Source organism: Pelobates fuscus, chromosome 4 (genome assembly GCF_036172605.1).
Source record: "Pelobates fuscus isolate aPelFus1 chromosome 4, aPelFus1.pri, whole genome shotgun sequence".
In the NCBI taxonomy this organism is placed as follows: Eukaryota; Metazoa; Chordata; class Amphibia; order Anura; family Pelobatidae; genus Pelobates; species Pelobates fuscus.
In genome coordinates this window covers 207,611,286-207,627,061 of record NC_086320.1, presented here as the reverse complement: position 1 = coordinate 207,627,061, position 15,776 = coordinate 207,611,286, and the positions used below count along the sequence as shown (strand labels likewise).

Here is a 15,776-nt window from a genome sequence, read left to right as displayed (position 1 = left end):
CTCCTATCTGTGCCTTTTAATAATGACACGGCTGGAGTGGCATCATATCCTGGCTGCCAGCACCTCTACAGTGTGCAGTGACAGAGCTGAGCAGGAGGAGCACCATTAAAAACACAGCTCCCTCACACCTCTCCCCCAGACTGGTATATTTGGGCATAGTGAACCACCCTTCAAAGCCACTTTAGGCTCATGCTGACTTTGATTTGAGAAGGTCTAATAGAAGGTTTAATAGAACTTTTATAGATTTCCTTTTCCTTCTATCCATATGATGAACATCTATATACTAAAATATAGCGATACAGTTTGAGTCCATCTGCTCAAAAACTTTTCTTCTAGATTAGCCATAAAGAAATTGGTGTATTGTGACTCCATTGCTCATTGAAGTGCCATTCATTTACATTTACTTATCAAATTATAAAAAGACATAAAATAAAATAAAAATTTTCCTTTCAAATTTGAATAAGGCCTAAGGCCTTGATAATCTAAATATTAAAACATCAATATAAATCCTATATTTAAAAAAAAAAAAAAAAACAATATATCAAAATATTTTCCAAATATTAAATAATTTTAAGTTTAATAATGTAATAATAAGTTTATCCAAAAATATCAAATAATTTGAAAACCTTATCCAAAAATATTAAATCCAGTCCTAAATGTTCATGCAGTTAGAATGCCTACCTTATAAAATACAAATGTTTTTCATGTTGCAAAGTTTAATATATTTTAATGCATCATTCTATCTCTTCGCGTTGGATTTTGTACACATTTAAAAATAAACTAATGGGTAGCATGTCAATAGTTAAACTAAACTGGAACTTCCTGCCAAGGAAGTGCCTTTGAAACATCCACATTCAATTTTTCAGTGTCAGAACAAGTCCCTGTTTAAGGAGAGTCTATTTCCTTTTATACAAAATAGAAGAAAATTTGGTATACATGACATTATCTTTGAATTGCAGAGAATGGAGTGGTGGATAGTTTGTGTGATGAACACTATATTTCTCTCACTTGGCTCATGCTTTCCAGGCTGTGAACACTACTTAAACCGTAAGTTATGTTTCCTTGAAATATAACTGATTGATTTTGAGCATATTCGGAGGGAGAAATCAGGGCAATACATACCAGTTTTGATACAAACAAGGAAATTAACAAAATGTATTATCCTCTGAATTGCACAATTCCGCCTTCCATGTTATGCATTAAAGTGGTATTTGAGGGGAATTCTCAGTGAATTTCAAATGTTAGGCAACAATAGACAAAATCAGCAATGCTATCAGTTCAGCTATTTAGGCATAAAATATTAAATTCACTTGGAATTCTTGATAATTCCCATTTTAGTGAATAATTGTTCAGTACATATTTCCACATTACAGCCCTGCAAAAATGGACCAAATTGGTTAAGTATACCTGAGGCATAACCTTAAGATGGGCCAACAAACTCATAACTATATAACTGTAGAATAAACTGCGGCACAATTGGAAGATTAGTGTTGAATTAAGTGCAGAATTCTAGTCAGGCAACAGGTTAAAACTAAATAAAATGTATTAAATAAATTACTGAATTAGATTAAAGGTTCACTCACACTACAGGCAGGCATGTAAAAGTGAACAGAGTGCCCGCCCTGCAGAGTGCCCCTCCTCCCACTGGTGCAAGGGTTTATAGACCCATGATGTTAAATACCCATTCAAGCATCCCTCAATCCCATAATGAGGGATAGTGCTTTTATATTGTGATTCACAATAGGATTACATTAAATTATCTGAAATCCTTAGCTCAGATGGAATTATATATATATATATATATATATGTGATAAGTTTATGTGATTTTATGCAATTCCAAAGAATTGACAGAAGTAAACTCATTTTATTTAAATTTAAAAAAAATGTATGTTTCATTAAGCACTCCCATTCAATGGGTTCCATTTTATAACTATTTATCTTTTTGAGCTTTTGTACTTTTCGAAATGTCATACAATAGGGCGGACAGTTTTTGTATATGCAGTAATATATCCGAACACTACAAGGTTAAGTACTGGTAGATGTTTGAATAAACTAATACCCAACACAAGTTAAAAAAAGAAATATAGGCCAGAAATCAATCAGAGTGATTTGAGCCTAATTGCAGGGCTGGGCAAGGCTTTATAAGCCTTCCCCCGCCCTGCAGAGCTCAGTCTGCGCAGAGCCTCCATGGGTGAAGATTGATTTCTTTTTTTTTTAAGTGTGTCGGTTATTATGGATTTTTGTTTGGCCTTTTTTGGGGCTGAAAAAATAAGATTTTAGAAGAAAAAAGACATCAAATGGTAATATTTTTTTTTTTTTTACAGGTATCTAGCTAATGGTCCCCCCTCATTATTTTTAGCGTGAGGGGGTAGGTAAGAGTTATTTTTTCTTTTTTGGGAGGGGGTGACTAGGGGTTTGGGGACACCTAGTCACCAGGGGGGGTTACATTTTTATTTAGGCCCCCCCCACCACTCAGGGGTGGGGGCTAGGGGGAGGACAATAGGTCCCCCCCTATTCTAAATATTCTAAATTTAGGGCCCCCACCCACCGCTCAGGGGGGGGGGGGCAGGAGGGGGACACTAGGTCCCCCCCCCTTATTGATGGTTAGGGCCCCCACCCACCACTCAGGGGTGGGGGCTGGGGGGGAGGACAACATGTCCCCCCTTATTCTTCTTTAGGGCCCCCACCTGCCGTTCAGGGCTGTTTACTAGACATGCCCCTACTCGCGGTATAGTGAATAGGGGCATCATTTACTAATACTAAGTAATCTTTACTTAATATTAGTAAATTTGTCTGAAAGACCAATTTAGGTCTTTCAGCCTTTTAGTAGGTAGCTCCCTAATACCGTGTGAATTAAGGAGTTATCTACTTATTCATTCCTGTCATTCCAACTTCAGCAACTTCTGGAATTCTGCAATTTCGGAACTTCGGGACTTTGGCAATTCGGGACTTTGGCAATTCGGGATTTTGGCAATTTGGCAATTCAGCTATTCGGACATTCGGATGCATCCGAATGTCCGAATTGCCCGAAATTCATCAGAAGTGACATTCAGAACGAAACGAATTACACATGTCTACTATTCATGAGATTTCCCACAGTAGGGCCACTGTCTCTTCTTGGACAGTAGCTTTTTTTTTCTTGCTAAAGGTTTTATAGGGATTCATATTGGATTGTGTTGTCTGGCCCCACGTACCCATTGCTTCTCAGAGAATAATGTGTCCAATCTCACATTAATGAAATTGTATGTCCTATTGCAACATACAGAACAAGGATTAAATATGCAGAGTAATTGTTTTTCCAAAAGTAATTTTTTGTTTTCAGGCACTAAGTACCCAAGGTATCTCCACTTGAAATAATGTTACATATATTTCAGCCACAGTAGTGAAACCACTTTGGACCCTCAATGAGTCACTTGAAGCATTATAACAACCTATGCTCAATGCATAGATTATGGCACAGAGAGGACCCCGTCACTATGTCAATGCACAGAGTGGCTTATAACTGTAGCGATTTGTGAAAATCGTTGCAGCTGTAAGACTGACATCAAACGGAAAATGTCACTTCAATTGAGCTATCCAATGTCCATCAAACTTGTGCATATGGCGGGTGCGCACTGGGTGTGTAAACGCAAGCAGCTGGTCTGTAGAAAGCCGCTGCTCACATACTTTGTAGCTAGGGAGATTGCTCGTACACAGCTGCAGTATGGTATGGATATTATCAGCTTAGTCAGAAGTTCCAAGAGAAGAATAGTTTTGATTTCTATGCCCTCTACCTTTGGTGTTGAAACACATATTTTATAGAGAAGAGAATTATGAATTATGAGGAGCCGAGGGGTAGAGATATACAGATATTAAACTTGGAGATGAATGTAGAGGTGAGATAAAAAATACGTTAAGAAATGCTTATAATGGATTAATGATTAATATGCTGAATTTTGTTGTAGTTTGCTAACCTAGCATTATGTATTAAAAGGTCGCAAACAGGGAGTATTTCACTATGATCGTCACTCAAGATATCAGCTAACATACCATATAGCAGAAACCACATGCCAGCAAGATTTTGGGGCAACATTAGCAACCCGAGACCAACTTTTGTCAGCATTACAGTCTGGCCTTGAAGAATGCAGAGCAGGATGGATAACATCTGGAGAGGTTGCCTATCCCAGGATCCACAAACATTGGAACTGCGGTGAAAATAAAACTGGCATTATTTCATATGGAATAAGGCAAAACCTGCAGGAGAAGTGGGATGTTTTCTGTTATAAGGAAGGCGATGACTGTTCCCATTACAATAGAGCATATTCTGGGCTACTTATAACAACAACAGAACCTTCTGGCATTGTACTGAATGAATTATTTAAGGCACAACCCAGTAATCAAACCTTCCAGTTGGAGTCGATTACATCTCCCACTATTAAGACTATGCTCAATTTTAGTTCACCAGCTCAGTCACCAAATTTAAAAATTTTTAGTAGTTATGTAAAACCTACAGATAGAAATCTTACCAGTTTTGATCTCTTGCTCCATATATCACCAATTGTAGATCCAAGTGAACCAGACAGAAATTGTTCAGAAAATCAAATCATAACAAAAAGTGTTTTGGACAACCCTGACTCAGTTACAAGTCAGGAAACTCTTATTTCAAGAGCAGGTTTACCGCTTGATGATTTCCTTATAAAATATAATAAAAGCTGTCAAAGCATTGGATGTACAAAGGCAATAAATACCAGTTCATCCTCAACAGTGGTGCCAATGTTTATGTCTACAGAGAAGGTTTCAGTAGTTAGATCTGAGGACAATGATCCAATAGACAAGTCAAACGTAGACTTCTCACAAAGCAATAAAAGCCATCTTACCAGATCCCCTAAATTTCAGATTGAATTAAACCGAAGCCCAACATCTGCCAACAGTAGCTTCCTCTTAAAAACACATTCACTGTTGGAACAAACTAATTTCATTCCTACAAATGAAAATAGCAAAGGTGTAATATCAAAATCTGTGTTGTTTCAATCACTGACAAATCCAGATTTAGCAGCAACCCATTTAGATGGGAACATAACTCCAATTGTTGAGAATGACACCACAACACAAGAGACTTATATCACCTCATTAACTTTAAAATCTCCAATGTTAACTGAAAGTTCATTTGTTCTCACCCAAACTGTAGACTCATTAAATAAAAATACCACAAGCTCGATGCCCTCTGGGATCCCGGAAATCACAAAAGAGGTACATCTTCAAGATCATAAACTCTCAATATTAAAAACATTGGGTTACCCCTATATAAATAAGGGTTCTAAAACTATGCCAGAGGTTTTAGAAAGCAGCAAAGGATATGGAGGCTTACCTTTGGAAGGCGTGTATGTATCTCTAACAACAGCATCACCTAGTGAGTCCCATCAATTTAATACTACAAAAAGTAACTTAATACATGCCAAAAATAAAACAGATTTGGAAATCAGCACATTGCCAGAAAATAAGCCACCTGAAATCAAAGGCACCAAGGGGTCAGTCGATGTCAATAACCAAACAAACATGACCCCACTTACATCTTCACAACTAAAAGACTTATTCAACATGACTGTGAGAAATCATCCAATCACATATGGTACCTCTTTTCCTACTTTGCCTACTGGAGATGATATATCAATTTCAACACAAGAAGGAAAATCTGGGGGACAGAAGACATATAAATATGGATCTCTGCCTGTAGCCTCTACTGCTTATGGCACATTGGATATAGACACAACTGCTTTCTCAGTCACCAGTCCATCTATGAAAGCAAGAGACGAAAGCAAGATATTTTTCAATGTTTTTCCTGACAAGGTTTTGGGTGAGCATCTTATGTCGTTCCAAAATTTTTAGTTTTCATTTGTTAGTATCTATCTGTCTTGTCATTGATTGTGTTGTCAATTTTAGTAGCATGGTTAGTAATTAAACTACTGTTTACTTTAACCACCATGCATTTTATCAAGATTTTACACAGGAGCATATATCAGATTTTAAGGACCATAAGCATTCATGTTTACAGGGAATCCTCTCTTACACAAGATATTATGATAAATATTTTATAGATACTATCCTCCAATTCATAAATTGGTGACCCATACCCATACATGAGTGCAGGAGCAGCGATATTTGTGCCAGCTCTAGAACACCAATTTTAGAACATGTCTATTAAAGCTGATTCTGCCATAAAAATACTACATTATCATAGTTTAATGTAGAAATATGCCACTAATACTTAACATAGGAAACAAACTATTTTCCTCATGAATGTATGTTTACAAATAAAAAGAAAAAAAAAAACACTTTCAGGGTTATTGACTAACTTGAGTATTTAACATGAAATTCACAGTTTAGGCAAAATTTTTGGCTAAAGTAGCCACACTGACTCTTTTTCCATTTTGACTACCTTGGCCTAAAATTCGAGTTAATACTTAAGTCAATGGATTTATGTATAGATATGGACAAAATTCATCTTACATTTGATCCTTAAAGGTTTTCTTTTCAGATACATGTGGTGGATTGCTTGAAGAACACACTGGGAGGTTCCAGAGCCCTGGATTCCCTCAGTCATATGTGAGCAATATGAGCTGTACCTGGGTCATTGAAGCTCCACTGGGTTATTACATTACACTGGACTTTATAGCACTGGTTCTGGAGGAACACAAGAATTGTCTATATGACCATATACTGGTGTATGATGGGAAAGAAAATGATGACAAGCTGCTTGGAAGGTAATATGAGCATGTATGCTAAACATCATCTTAGTAATATAGTAATTTAGGCTTAAAATAGGCCTCAAAAGGTTACTCCAAGCACTATGATAACTTCAGTGATTTAAAGTGGTTACAGTGCTTGGAGTCTGTATTTCACTATGATATGTTGCACATTCGAGATATAGCCCTTTGCTGTGGAGATGTAACTCCACGGTATCATCAATAGAGTTCCAGAGATGGCCAATGTCTGAGCTGGCTAATGTCAATCCTGTGCTCAGATAACCAAAGGCAGCACAGCCCCCTCCTCTGTGTTTCCCAATTCTTCCTGTCAGACCATCCTCCTTGGCTGAGGAAGATGAGGCTTTCGAGAGACCTTGGCCTTGGTTGCCGGGGGGTGGGGGAAAATCAGAACATTAATGGCTACTCGGACTAAAAACAATGTTTTATTAAAGTCTATAAAATACCACATTTCACCCATGTTGCTGCTGTTGTTCTAAAGCTTGAGATGGTAAAGGTCAACTCCATATCTGTTAGGTAAAACAAATTCCTACTTGAATCTCTGTTTTTTCCCAGTATTACTGAAAGAAAATTCTGATGATAAAATAAATGACTATATATATTTAAATTTAAGAAGTGGGTGGAGTTATAACTTTCCGTATTGATTATTTACTTCTCCACAACTTTATTGAGTTTGAGTATTTTTGTGGTTCGTAAAACAACACTACAAACACCATAACAACTACAGTATGCTGTAGGGATTATAGTGCTAGGAGTGCCCTGGACTCACCCCATTGTAAGTAGTCAAACTTTTTTTGCACTCCCTACCTTCACTGCATCCAACGGAGAGCTGGAAGATCCTGCTTTCTAGCTTCCGTTAGCTCTCCTAAGCAAAGTCATGCAGTGCAGGGCTAGATCACTGGATAAGAGTGTCAGATGATTGCTCTCTGCCAATGAGCCTAGCCCTGCACTGCTGGGTATGGCGTTGTCAAAAAGATTCTGGATCTCTTAAGGCTGGTGGAGGTGGTGAGTGGCATTTTAAAACAGTTTTACTACTTACGAGGAGGGGGCACCAGGGCATTCCTGGAACCATAACCACTATAGTGCATTGTAGTGGTTATGGTGCTTGAAGTGTTTCCTTAATTCTGCTTATAACAATAAAAAAATGGGAAAAAGTGCATCTGTATATTGAATGCTATGACTATTGCCTATCTGAAAGTCAGTGAGACAGTGTAAGAAGTTTCTTTCTTCTCTTTTTGTATTGAAATATTGACTAAATGATACTGATACAAATGGTAATTTGGTTTTAATACCCTTGTTGTACCATCCTCCCGGGCGCCTTTCAAGTATATATGTTGCATGATTTGTTCATGTTTCATTGTATTCGTTGGGGTTCCAAAATAAAACCTTTTAGCAAAAATGGGTACAGTGCAGGTGCATGGCAATAGAATTAATTGACTATAAAATATATAACCTCATCCTTCAATTACTATATATATCCACCACTACAAATTAATACCGAAATAGCGAGAAGTTCTGTAAATTACAGACTAGACGTACAGTGAAAACAAGTGAAAAATAGATGGGACTATTATCTATATGTAAGATTTGCCCATGCATGAGATACCTTTCCACTTCAGTTCCCTCCTCAGTATAATATCTTCTGAATTTTCTAGGTTCTGTGGATTGCAAATTCCCCCCAAAATCCGGACCATGTCCAGTAAAATGACAGTGATCATGAAGTCTGACTCATCTGTTGAACTTGATGGGTTTCTAGTGCAGTACAGAATCGTCCAGCATGCATATGGTAATGTCCTGGACAAAATTCAAGAAATAATCTTAAAAATAATATATCAAAGCATCAATACATCATGTACTTTTTGTAATTATAAACTAGAGAAGGACTGTGCATATAGTTATCCAGGTGTTGTTTTGGTCTAACATCCATCAAAAGGGTATTCAGATAACAGATGGAGAACTGTAGTTTCACGGAATCATACAATACTATGGGGTTCAAAGATTTTATTTATCTGGACCTGAAATTAACCCAAATATAATCATATTTTATCTTGTGGCTTAATATTGTTAGAGGGACACACTGCCTAATTTTCTGACATTTAGGAGTTAAAGCACTTTGTTTGTGAAGCCCTAGCCATACTTTCCCTGACTCACAGAGTCTCTTTAACACACTTTCTGACAAATAATCTAAAATGTTTATCGCACAGTGTGTTTAATTTAAAAGGTCTTATCTCATACTCTATTAATTGACTGCCTGAGCCTGCACCAGCATCTTGTGTGTGATTAAAGTTCAATTAACAAAGCAGGAATAAATACGTATAAAGAAAACATACTGTGTTGTAAGATCAGATTGAAAACAAAATCATTTGTCAGTCACAGCCAATGGAGGAGTGGCTAGCACTGCATACACAGAAACAAAACTGACTGATTCCCTCAAGAACATTTAGGCATTCCATGCTGTCCTCCCCAGAGTTGGTTTTAATGACGTTAGGATAACATGGAACATCCAAGCGTTTGGTGCTAGCAGTGTTGAATCCATGCCCAAACCAGGGAGACTTAGGTGTCACAACATATCTGGGGTCCCCCGCTGTCAGGTGGGGCCATATTTAGAATGTATTTATTGCATAGCCCCAGACAAAAAGATGAGATGTATGCGGTGCTCAAAGTGAGCACTACATACAGCTGTTTAAATGCATTTAAAACCTTGTGGCTGAGTGATCATGCTCAGCTGTGGTGATTGTCAGCTATCCTCCAGTCCAAGGGAGACCCTAAGGTTCTGAAAAGTCCTTGACAGGGTCTCTCTGCATGCCACCTTGCTGATAATGATCGGAGAAGGGACTATGCAAATGGTCTCCTTCTCATACTGCAGTCACACAGTAGAGGGCACTCTCAGAGCACACTATACTGTTTGAGCTAGGAAATCTCTCTGCTGACATCAGCAGAGGGAATACTTCTGAGCAAGGGTTAACTGAGCTAGGGTTAGTGTTGGCTTAGGGTTAAGCCATCAAAGTGGTCAAGGCCGATAAATGGGCAGTAAGGCTGTAGGGAGACAATCTATATAGCAAAACTGCTTTATTAAGTTAGTTATTTTGGAGCTTACAGTGTTTTTTTAAATGTTGACAGTAGGTAATAGTAGTAGTATTCAGTCTCTGCATAGCTCAGTTTTACATAGATCTTCAGGTGCGATAAAGCTTTGCAGTTAATGCTATGTAATATACAGGCACAAATATCTTTCTACATCTTTGTTCCAGATGGTATTCGTCTCAAAGGAGGGCAGAACTTACTCGAAGGTGAAGTTGAATTTCAGTACAAGGGAATAAGGGGAAGCATTTGTGCCAAGAGGTGGACTAACAAAGAAGCCCAAGTGGTATGTCGTCAGCTTGGGTATTCAGGTCCTGCAGTAGCCACAAGGTATGACAGGAATGAAGTCATAGCAAGACATTAGGTACAGGTTTCAAAGCAAGATACTTTTTCCAGTGTGCGTCATATTCTAACATGTGTACTCTATGTTTACTTACAATACAATGCAGGAGATTTATCAAAGTGTTGCTGGCACTTTTACATCTAAATTTCAGGGCAGAAAGGAGGCTATATAACCATTTTGTCTCATTAAACTGAATATAGTACTCTCATAGAGTAATAGATACAAACATAGGCACTAACTGATATAAATTGCACTCATAGGCACTCAAAGTAATATGAACATCCTTCCAAATGGGTAGCAGTTTTCATACCAATGTCTACAGTAGAGTATCCTCTCAAATAAATGTGTGTAGAAGAAGAAAAAATGAATATCTATAGAGTAGGAAGTTCTAAATGTACACTATGTAATAAAATTGCACTCACAAGAAGAAAGTGTTCAAAGGCCACCAAAATGATGTAAACAGTACTATTCAGCACAGCACAGTCCTCTGGCATAGTCCCTCCATTCAGTGTTAAACTATTTTTGAGCGGTTTAACACTGAATAAGGTTTCCTGAGACAGATAGTACACACTTACTTCTAGACATACCAATTCATACCAGCAAATTCAGGCTGTAGGTCAATTACACAATTATACGGCCTGTGGGGCGGTTAAGACTCTGCATGAACCTTTCTGAAAATATCCTTCACTGACAGGCACTGAGGCAGAACTGGAGTAGATAAAGGAGTGTTGTAGGGACAATTATGGCACTTACTTACTGGTTTTATACACATGAGGTATTTCTAACTGCAACCCACTCCCCATGAAAGAATTTCCCTTTGTACCCAATCTATGTGGGGTTATGAGTAACTGACCAAGGAAAACCAAGAAGGATTGGACTAGGAGAGGAAATCACTTTTTAAAAGTTATAATCTTCTTATGTAGAATCACTACAGACATGAGTGATAATTGTCGTTTGGAGAGGTCTACTTTCTCTACCCTCAATGGCCAAAGGTGTGAGCCTCTCCTTAAAAGGTATTTCATGTAAAGCAACAAAATGTTTATCTTTGAATTTCTCTGCAGCGCCAGAATCTACTAGAGCATTGCAAGTTCTCAACAGATCCCTAAGTGATAGTACCAAAAAGGAGAACTCGATTTTGAGACATAGCTGAGGACGTAGACCTCCGATATAGTATAATATAGTATACCTCCGATATAATATAGTATAGTATACCTACGATATAGTATAGTATAGTATACCTCAGATATAGTATTACATAGGATAGTATAGTATACCTCTGATATACTTGCGCTGTCGGGTGCTTTAACAGCTGGGCAAAAAATTAGGTTCAGTTCGACACTTCCGAAATTTGGGACTTCAGCAATTCGGCACTTCAGGAATTACCCAATCCTTAACCCTACCCATACCCCAAAACCTAACCCTACCCCTAACCCTTTTCCCTCCCTCTCCTGTTTTGCCATTATTCAGAAATCCAAAGCACTTCGGCACTTCCGAAATTCGTCAATTCGGCACTTCGGTTCAGCACTTCCAAAATTCGGGATTAAATGCATGCATGTTTTCAAATTAAATTATGATTTTTTAACTTCAACTTTCTTTACTTTTACCTTTACCACTATAAATAAAACCAATAGAAATTCTATACTTGTAAAATCGCAATTATATGTTCTCTATTTGGGTTTGTTCTGACTTTGACTTACTACTTTCATTCATTAGAACTGTTGGACAAGAAAATGTTGCCATCTCTTTCGTTATCTGCAATGGCGATGAGGAGGATTTGCAGAACTGCAGCCTAAAAAATACTGGATTCTGTGGCACAAAAGAAAGAGCAGGTGTATTGTGCCAAGGTAAGACTATTTTTAAATATTGCAAATATTAGAAAGGTATAAGTGATTAACAACTTTCTTACACAAGAGCATGATTGGCAGAATCTGGTTAGTTTTCTGTAATCTCTATATAAAAAACAATATGTTTGCCTGTAGCAAAGTCGGGTACAATTTTAATAAATTCAAATTAAAGTGTAGTTTAAAAATCTATTTTTTTGATGACAGGCATAGTAAGCACATACACAGAATACAATATGTCCAACAATAGAAAGGGTATTCATAGAGAACAATAGCTAAACCAATTATATGATCTGTAGTTTTAGTCTGAGCATATTATATTATATACAATATATCAATAAATATATATTGGGCAATATTTCAACCATTCCCTTTTTTAAAGGAACACTCCAAGCACTGTAACCACCGCAGTGCACTGTAGTGATGATGTAGTGCCTTCCTAATGCATGTAGACAAACTGATGTAGACTTTCTTTCTTACACTGTGTCTGAGTCACGCACTGCAGTAGAGAGCTTAGTTTGCTGGCTTTCAGGAGGGTTTAGCTTAGGGGAGCTAACAGTTGCTCCTACGCTTGTTGCTCTCTGAAGGCTGTAATTGAGGCATTAAGTCAAACCATTTAACTACTTACACCTCTGTTACAAAAGAGTGATAAGGAGGGATCAAGGCATTCCTGACAACATAGCCACTTCAGTGCTTGGAGTGTTTCTTTGAGTAACAAAGTTTCTACAATGAGCCTAACATATAAAAGCTTTAGTTCCATTTTTCTTGAAGACTGTCCGATTTGGGTTTAATGGTAAAACAGAGCACAGCTATAACGGCTTGGTCTTCTCTTTTTATTTATTTTAGAGCAAAGAAAAAGTATTTCTCGTCCTCTATTAGTGGGAAATTAATGGAAAGGCAGAGCACACCAGAATAGTAGCTAACTTGGACTAATACAGTATTACTGGTTTATTGTCCTAAGTTGCGGGTCCAACTCCAACTGTTGAGTTGATTCTTGGTTCCAAGATATTTTAGTCATACTACTTTCTCTAGTTTTCAAATGGCCTTGAGGTGTATGTATGAGAGAGGATGATACTTTCTGGAATCACATTATACAACTGCTACATAAATCTTACAAGGGCTTCTCTCATTAATGAGTGCTACTGTGTGAATCTGCTGTGAGTTGTAAAAGACAATTCTACCAATGCTCTTGATAGGAAGTGTGTATGCTATGCAGATCATTTTCTTTTGTAGAAATTCCACCCACTGATGACTTTTCTGTCAACCTCTGTACAGGTTTATAATATGCATATATTCTGTTCAGAATGGTGTCACGATTACAGTAACAAACCATGTGTTTCCTTCCTGTGATAGTGTTTGAGTCCTGTGCAGCCTTGAAAATTGCTGGCTTCCGGGAGTCTGGCCCATATACAATAGATCCTGATGGTGTAGAACAGGGGGAGAATCACTTCAATGTTGATTGTGATATGGAGTCTGACAGCACAACAGGTAAACTATGAGCTTTCAGCAGTGGATATAGTACAAACTGCCAAGACCAACTCAAGCAGAGCATGGTTAGAAGCTGCGGTGCATATGATAGAATCTAACACAAGGCAATCGATCGTCCCCAGTTATTGAGGTCTTGGCTATAGATGCCTACATACAAGTCTTGTAGTTGTATTAGGTATCGGAGTCCTGAGTCTAGGAGAATAAAGTCCAATCTGGGCCATAGCACGTGATCAAGGACACATGACACACGGCAAGAGCAACACAAAAGCAAAAAGTAAACTGGTGTTCAATGGCTAGACAGCCTAATAAATAATAAATTAGATATTAGATAAGAGATCATTTGAAGATATCTACTTTTGTATTATTATTATTGTTACAAGATATAATTGTTTAATTTTTGAAGAATGAAAACTAAAGATATATGAGCTAACTTCAGTAAGGTAATGAAGTGTGAGTCCTGCAGTCTCTCAGAAGGACTGGGTTCTATGGGATTTATAGGAACACGATGAGAATGCCAAAGGGGTTTGTTTGAGAACACAAACAAGACAGAGGAAATGATTCCTGCCTGGTAACTTGCAGAAATTAATCATTTGAGCCAAAGTTAGTCCTAATATTAGACAACATAGTTACATTAGGGAATTACTTCAGCCAAACTATTTTGACCAGATGTTACATTTTACTTTTCTTCAACAATAATTTTAAATTTAGATTTTCATATTCAATGGGGAGGGAGTATGAATATGTAATTAAGTTACTTCTTGTACTAAGCTTTATTTGACTGAACATCAGTGGCGTACACATGACCCATGGGGCCCCGGTGCGAAAATTGATCCGTGGGCCCCCCCCCCTCGCGCTTACTCTGCGCGGGCCGGGGCAGCAACACATGGCGGCGGGCACCTGGTCGCAGGGGTTGCGACCGCGGTATGTACGCCACTGCATGCAGATGCACACACACTTAAAGGACCACTACAGACACCCAGATCACATCAGCTCAATGAAGTGGTCTGGGTGTCAGGTCCCTCTGGTTTTAACCCTGCAGCTGAAAGCATAGCAGTTTCAGAGAAACTGTTATGTTTCACTGAGGGTTAATCCAGCCTCTAGTGGCTGTCTCACTGACAGCCGCTAGAGGCGCTTCCGCCATTTTAAGACACTGAACGTCCATAGGAAAGCATTGAGTAATGCTTTCCTATGGGCGGTTTGAATGCGTGCGCGGCTCTTGCCGTGCATGCGCATTCGGAGCTGAGAGGCGGAGGGATCCCCAGCGCCATGGGAGTCCGGCGCTGGAGAAAGGTAAGTGCTGAAGACACACACACACTCTCACGAACAATTGCATACACACTAGCTAACAGACACACACATTTACTGACAAAGACACACTCAGCGGCAGACATACATACACACTCACTTATAAAACATACACTCTCACTGACAAACACACACTCACTAACAGACATCAAACAGACTCACTAACACACACACACACACAAACACACTCAGTAACAGACACACACAGTAACACACTCACTGACACTCACTAGCACACACTCTAACACAAACACTCACACTAACACACACACACACACTAACGCTCACACACACACTAACACACACACACACACACACACTAACACACACACACACACTAACACTCACTCACTCACACACACACACTAACACTCACTCACACACACACTAACACACACACACACTAACACTCACACACACTAACACTAACACACACTCACACACTCACACTCACACACTTACACTTACACATGTTTTTTTTTTTATTTAATCCCCCCAGCCTCCTTACCTTTTGGAGTGCTGAGGGGATTCCCTGGGGTCCAGTGGTGCTGCTGGGCTCCTGGGGGGGGCGGTCACCCGGCGGGCTGGCTGGTCCTGTGGGCGCGCGAGGGAGCACTCTCCCCTGAGTGCTTCCTCTTCAGCTCCCTCACGCGCCGCGTACTGATACCGGCGCCGGAAGATGACGTCATCTTCCGGCTCCGGTATCAGTGCGGTGCGCGAGGGAGCTGAAGAGGAAGCAGTCAGGGGAGAGTGCTCCCTCGCGCACCATCCGGCCGCGGGTGTAAGCAGGGCCAGCCTCGGGGGGCCCGGAGGTGGCCGGCTCCTGGGCCCCCCAGGAGAAGAGGCTGGCCCAGAGCGTACATACCGGGTCGCAGGGGCGGCCGGGCCCCCTGGTGGGCCGGGCCCGGTCGCAGCCGCGACCCCTGCGACCCTGGTATGTACGCCACTGCTGAACATATTTTAAAAGAACACTATAGTGT

General features: G+C 39.3%; 1 protein-coding gene across 2 annotated transcripts in view; it reads left to right on the top strand.

The window, feature by feature from the left end:
• Positions 1-941: 941 nt before the first annotated feature.
• LOC134607967 (uncharacterized) overlaps positions 942-15,776 on the top strand; it is a 30,773-nt gene continuing 15,938 nt past the window's right edge. The window contains exons 1-7 of one of the 2 annotated variants that reach the window (XM_063450571.1): positions 942-1,047; positions 3,975-4,190; positions 6,516-6,741; positions 8,397-8,527; positions 9,990-10,149; positions 11,876-12,006; positions 13,357-13,491. In XM_063450571.1, coding sequence (XP_063306641.1) covers positions 963-1,047; positions 3,975-4,190; positions 6,516-6,741; positions 8,397-8,527; positions 9,990-10,149; positions 11,876-12,006; positions 13,357-13,491 — 1,084 coding nt within the window. In that variant the 5' untranslated portion in view covers positions 942-962. Of the gene's footprint in view, positions 1,048-3,974; positions 4,191-5,769; positions 5,835-6,515; positions 6,742-8,396; positions 8,528-9,989; positions 10,150-11,875; positions 12,007-13,356; positions 13,492-15,776 lie in introns of those variants that run through there. The other variant, XM_063450572.1, reaches the window with a different exon arrangement.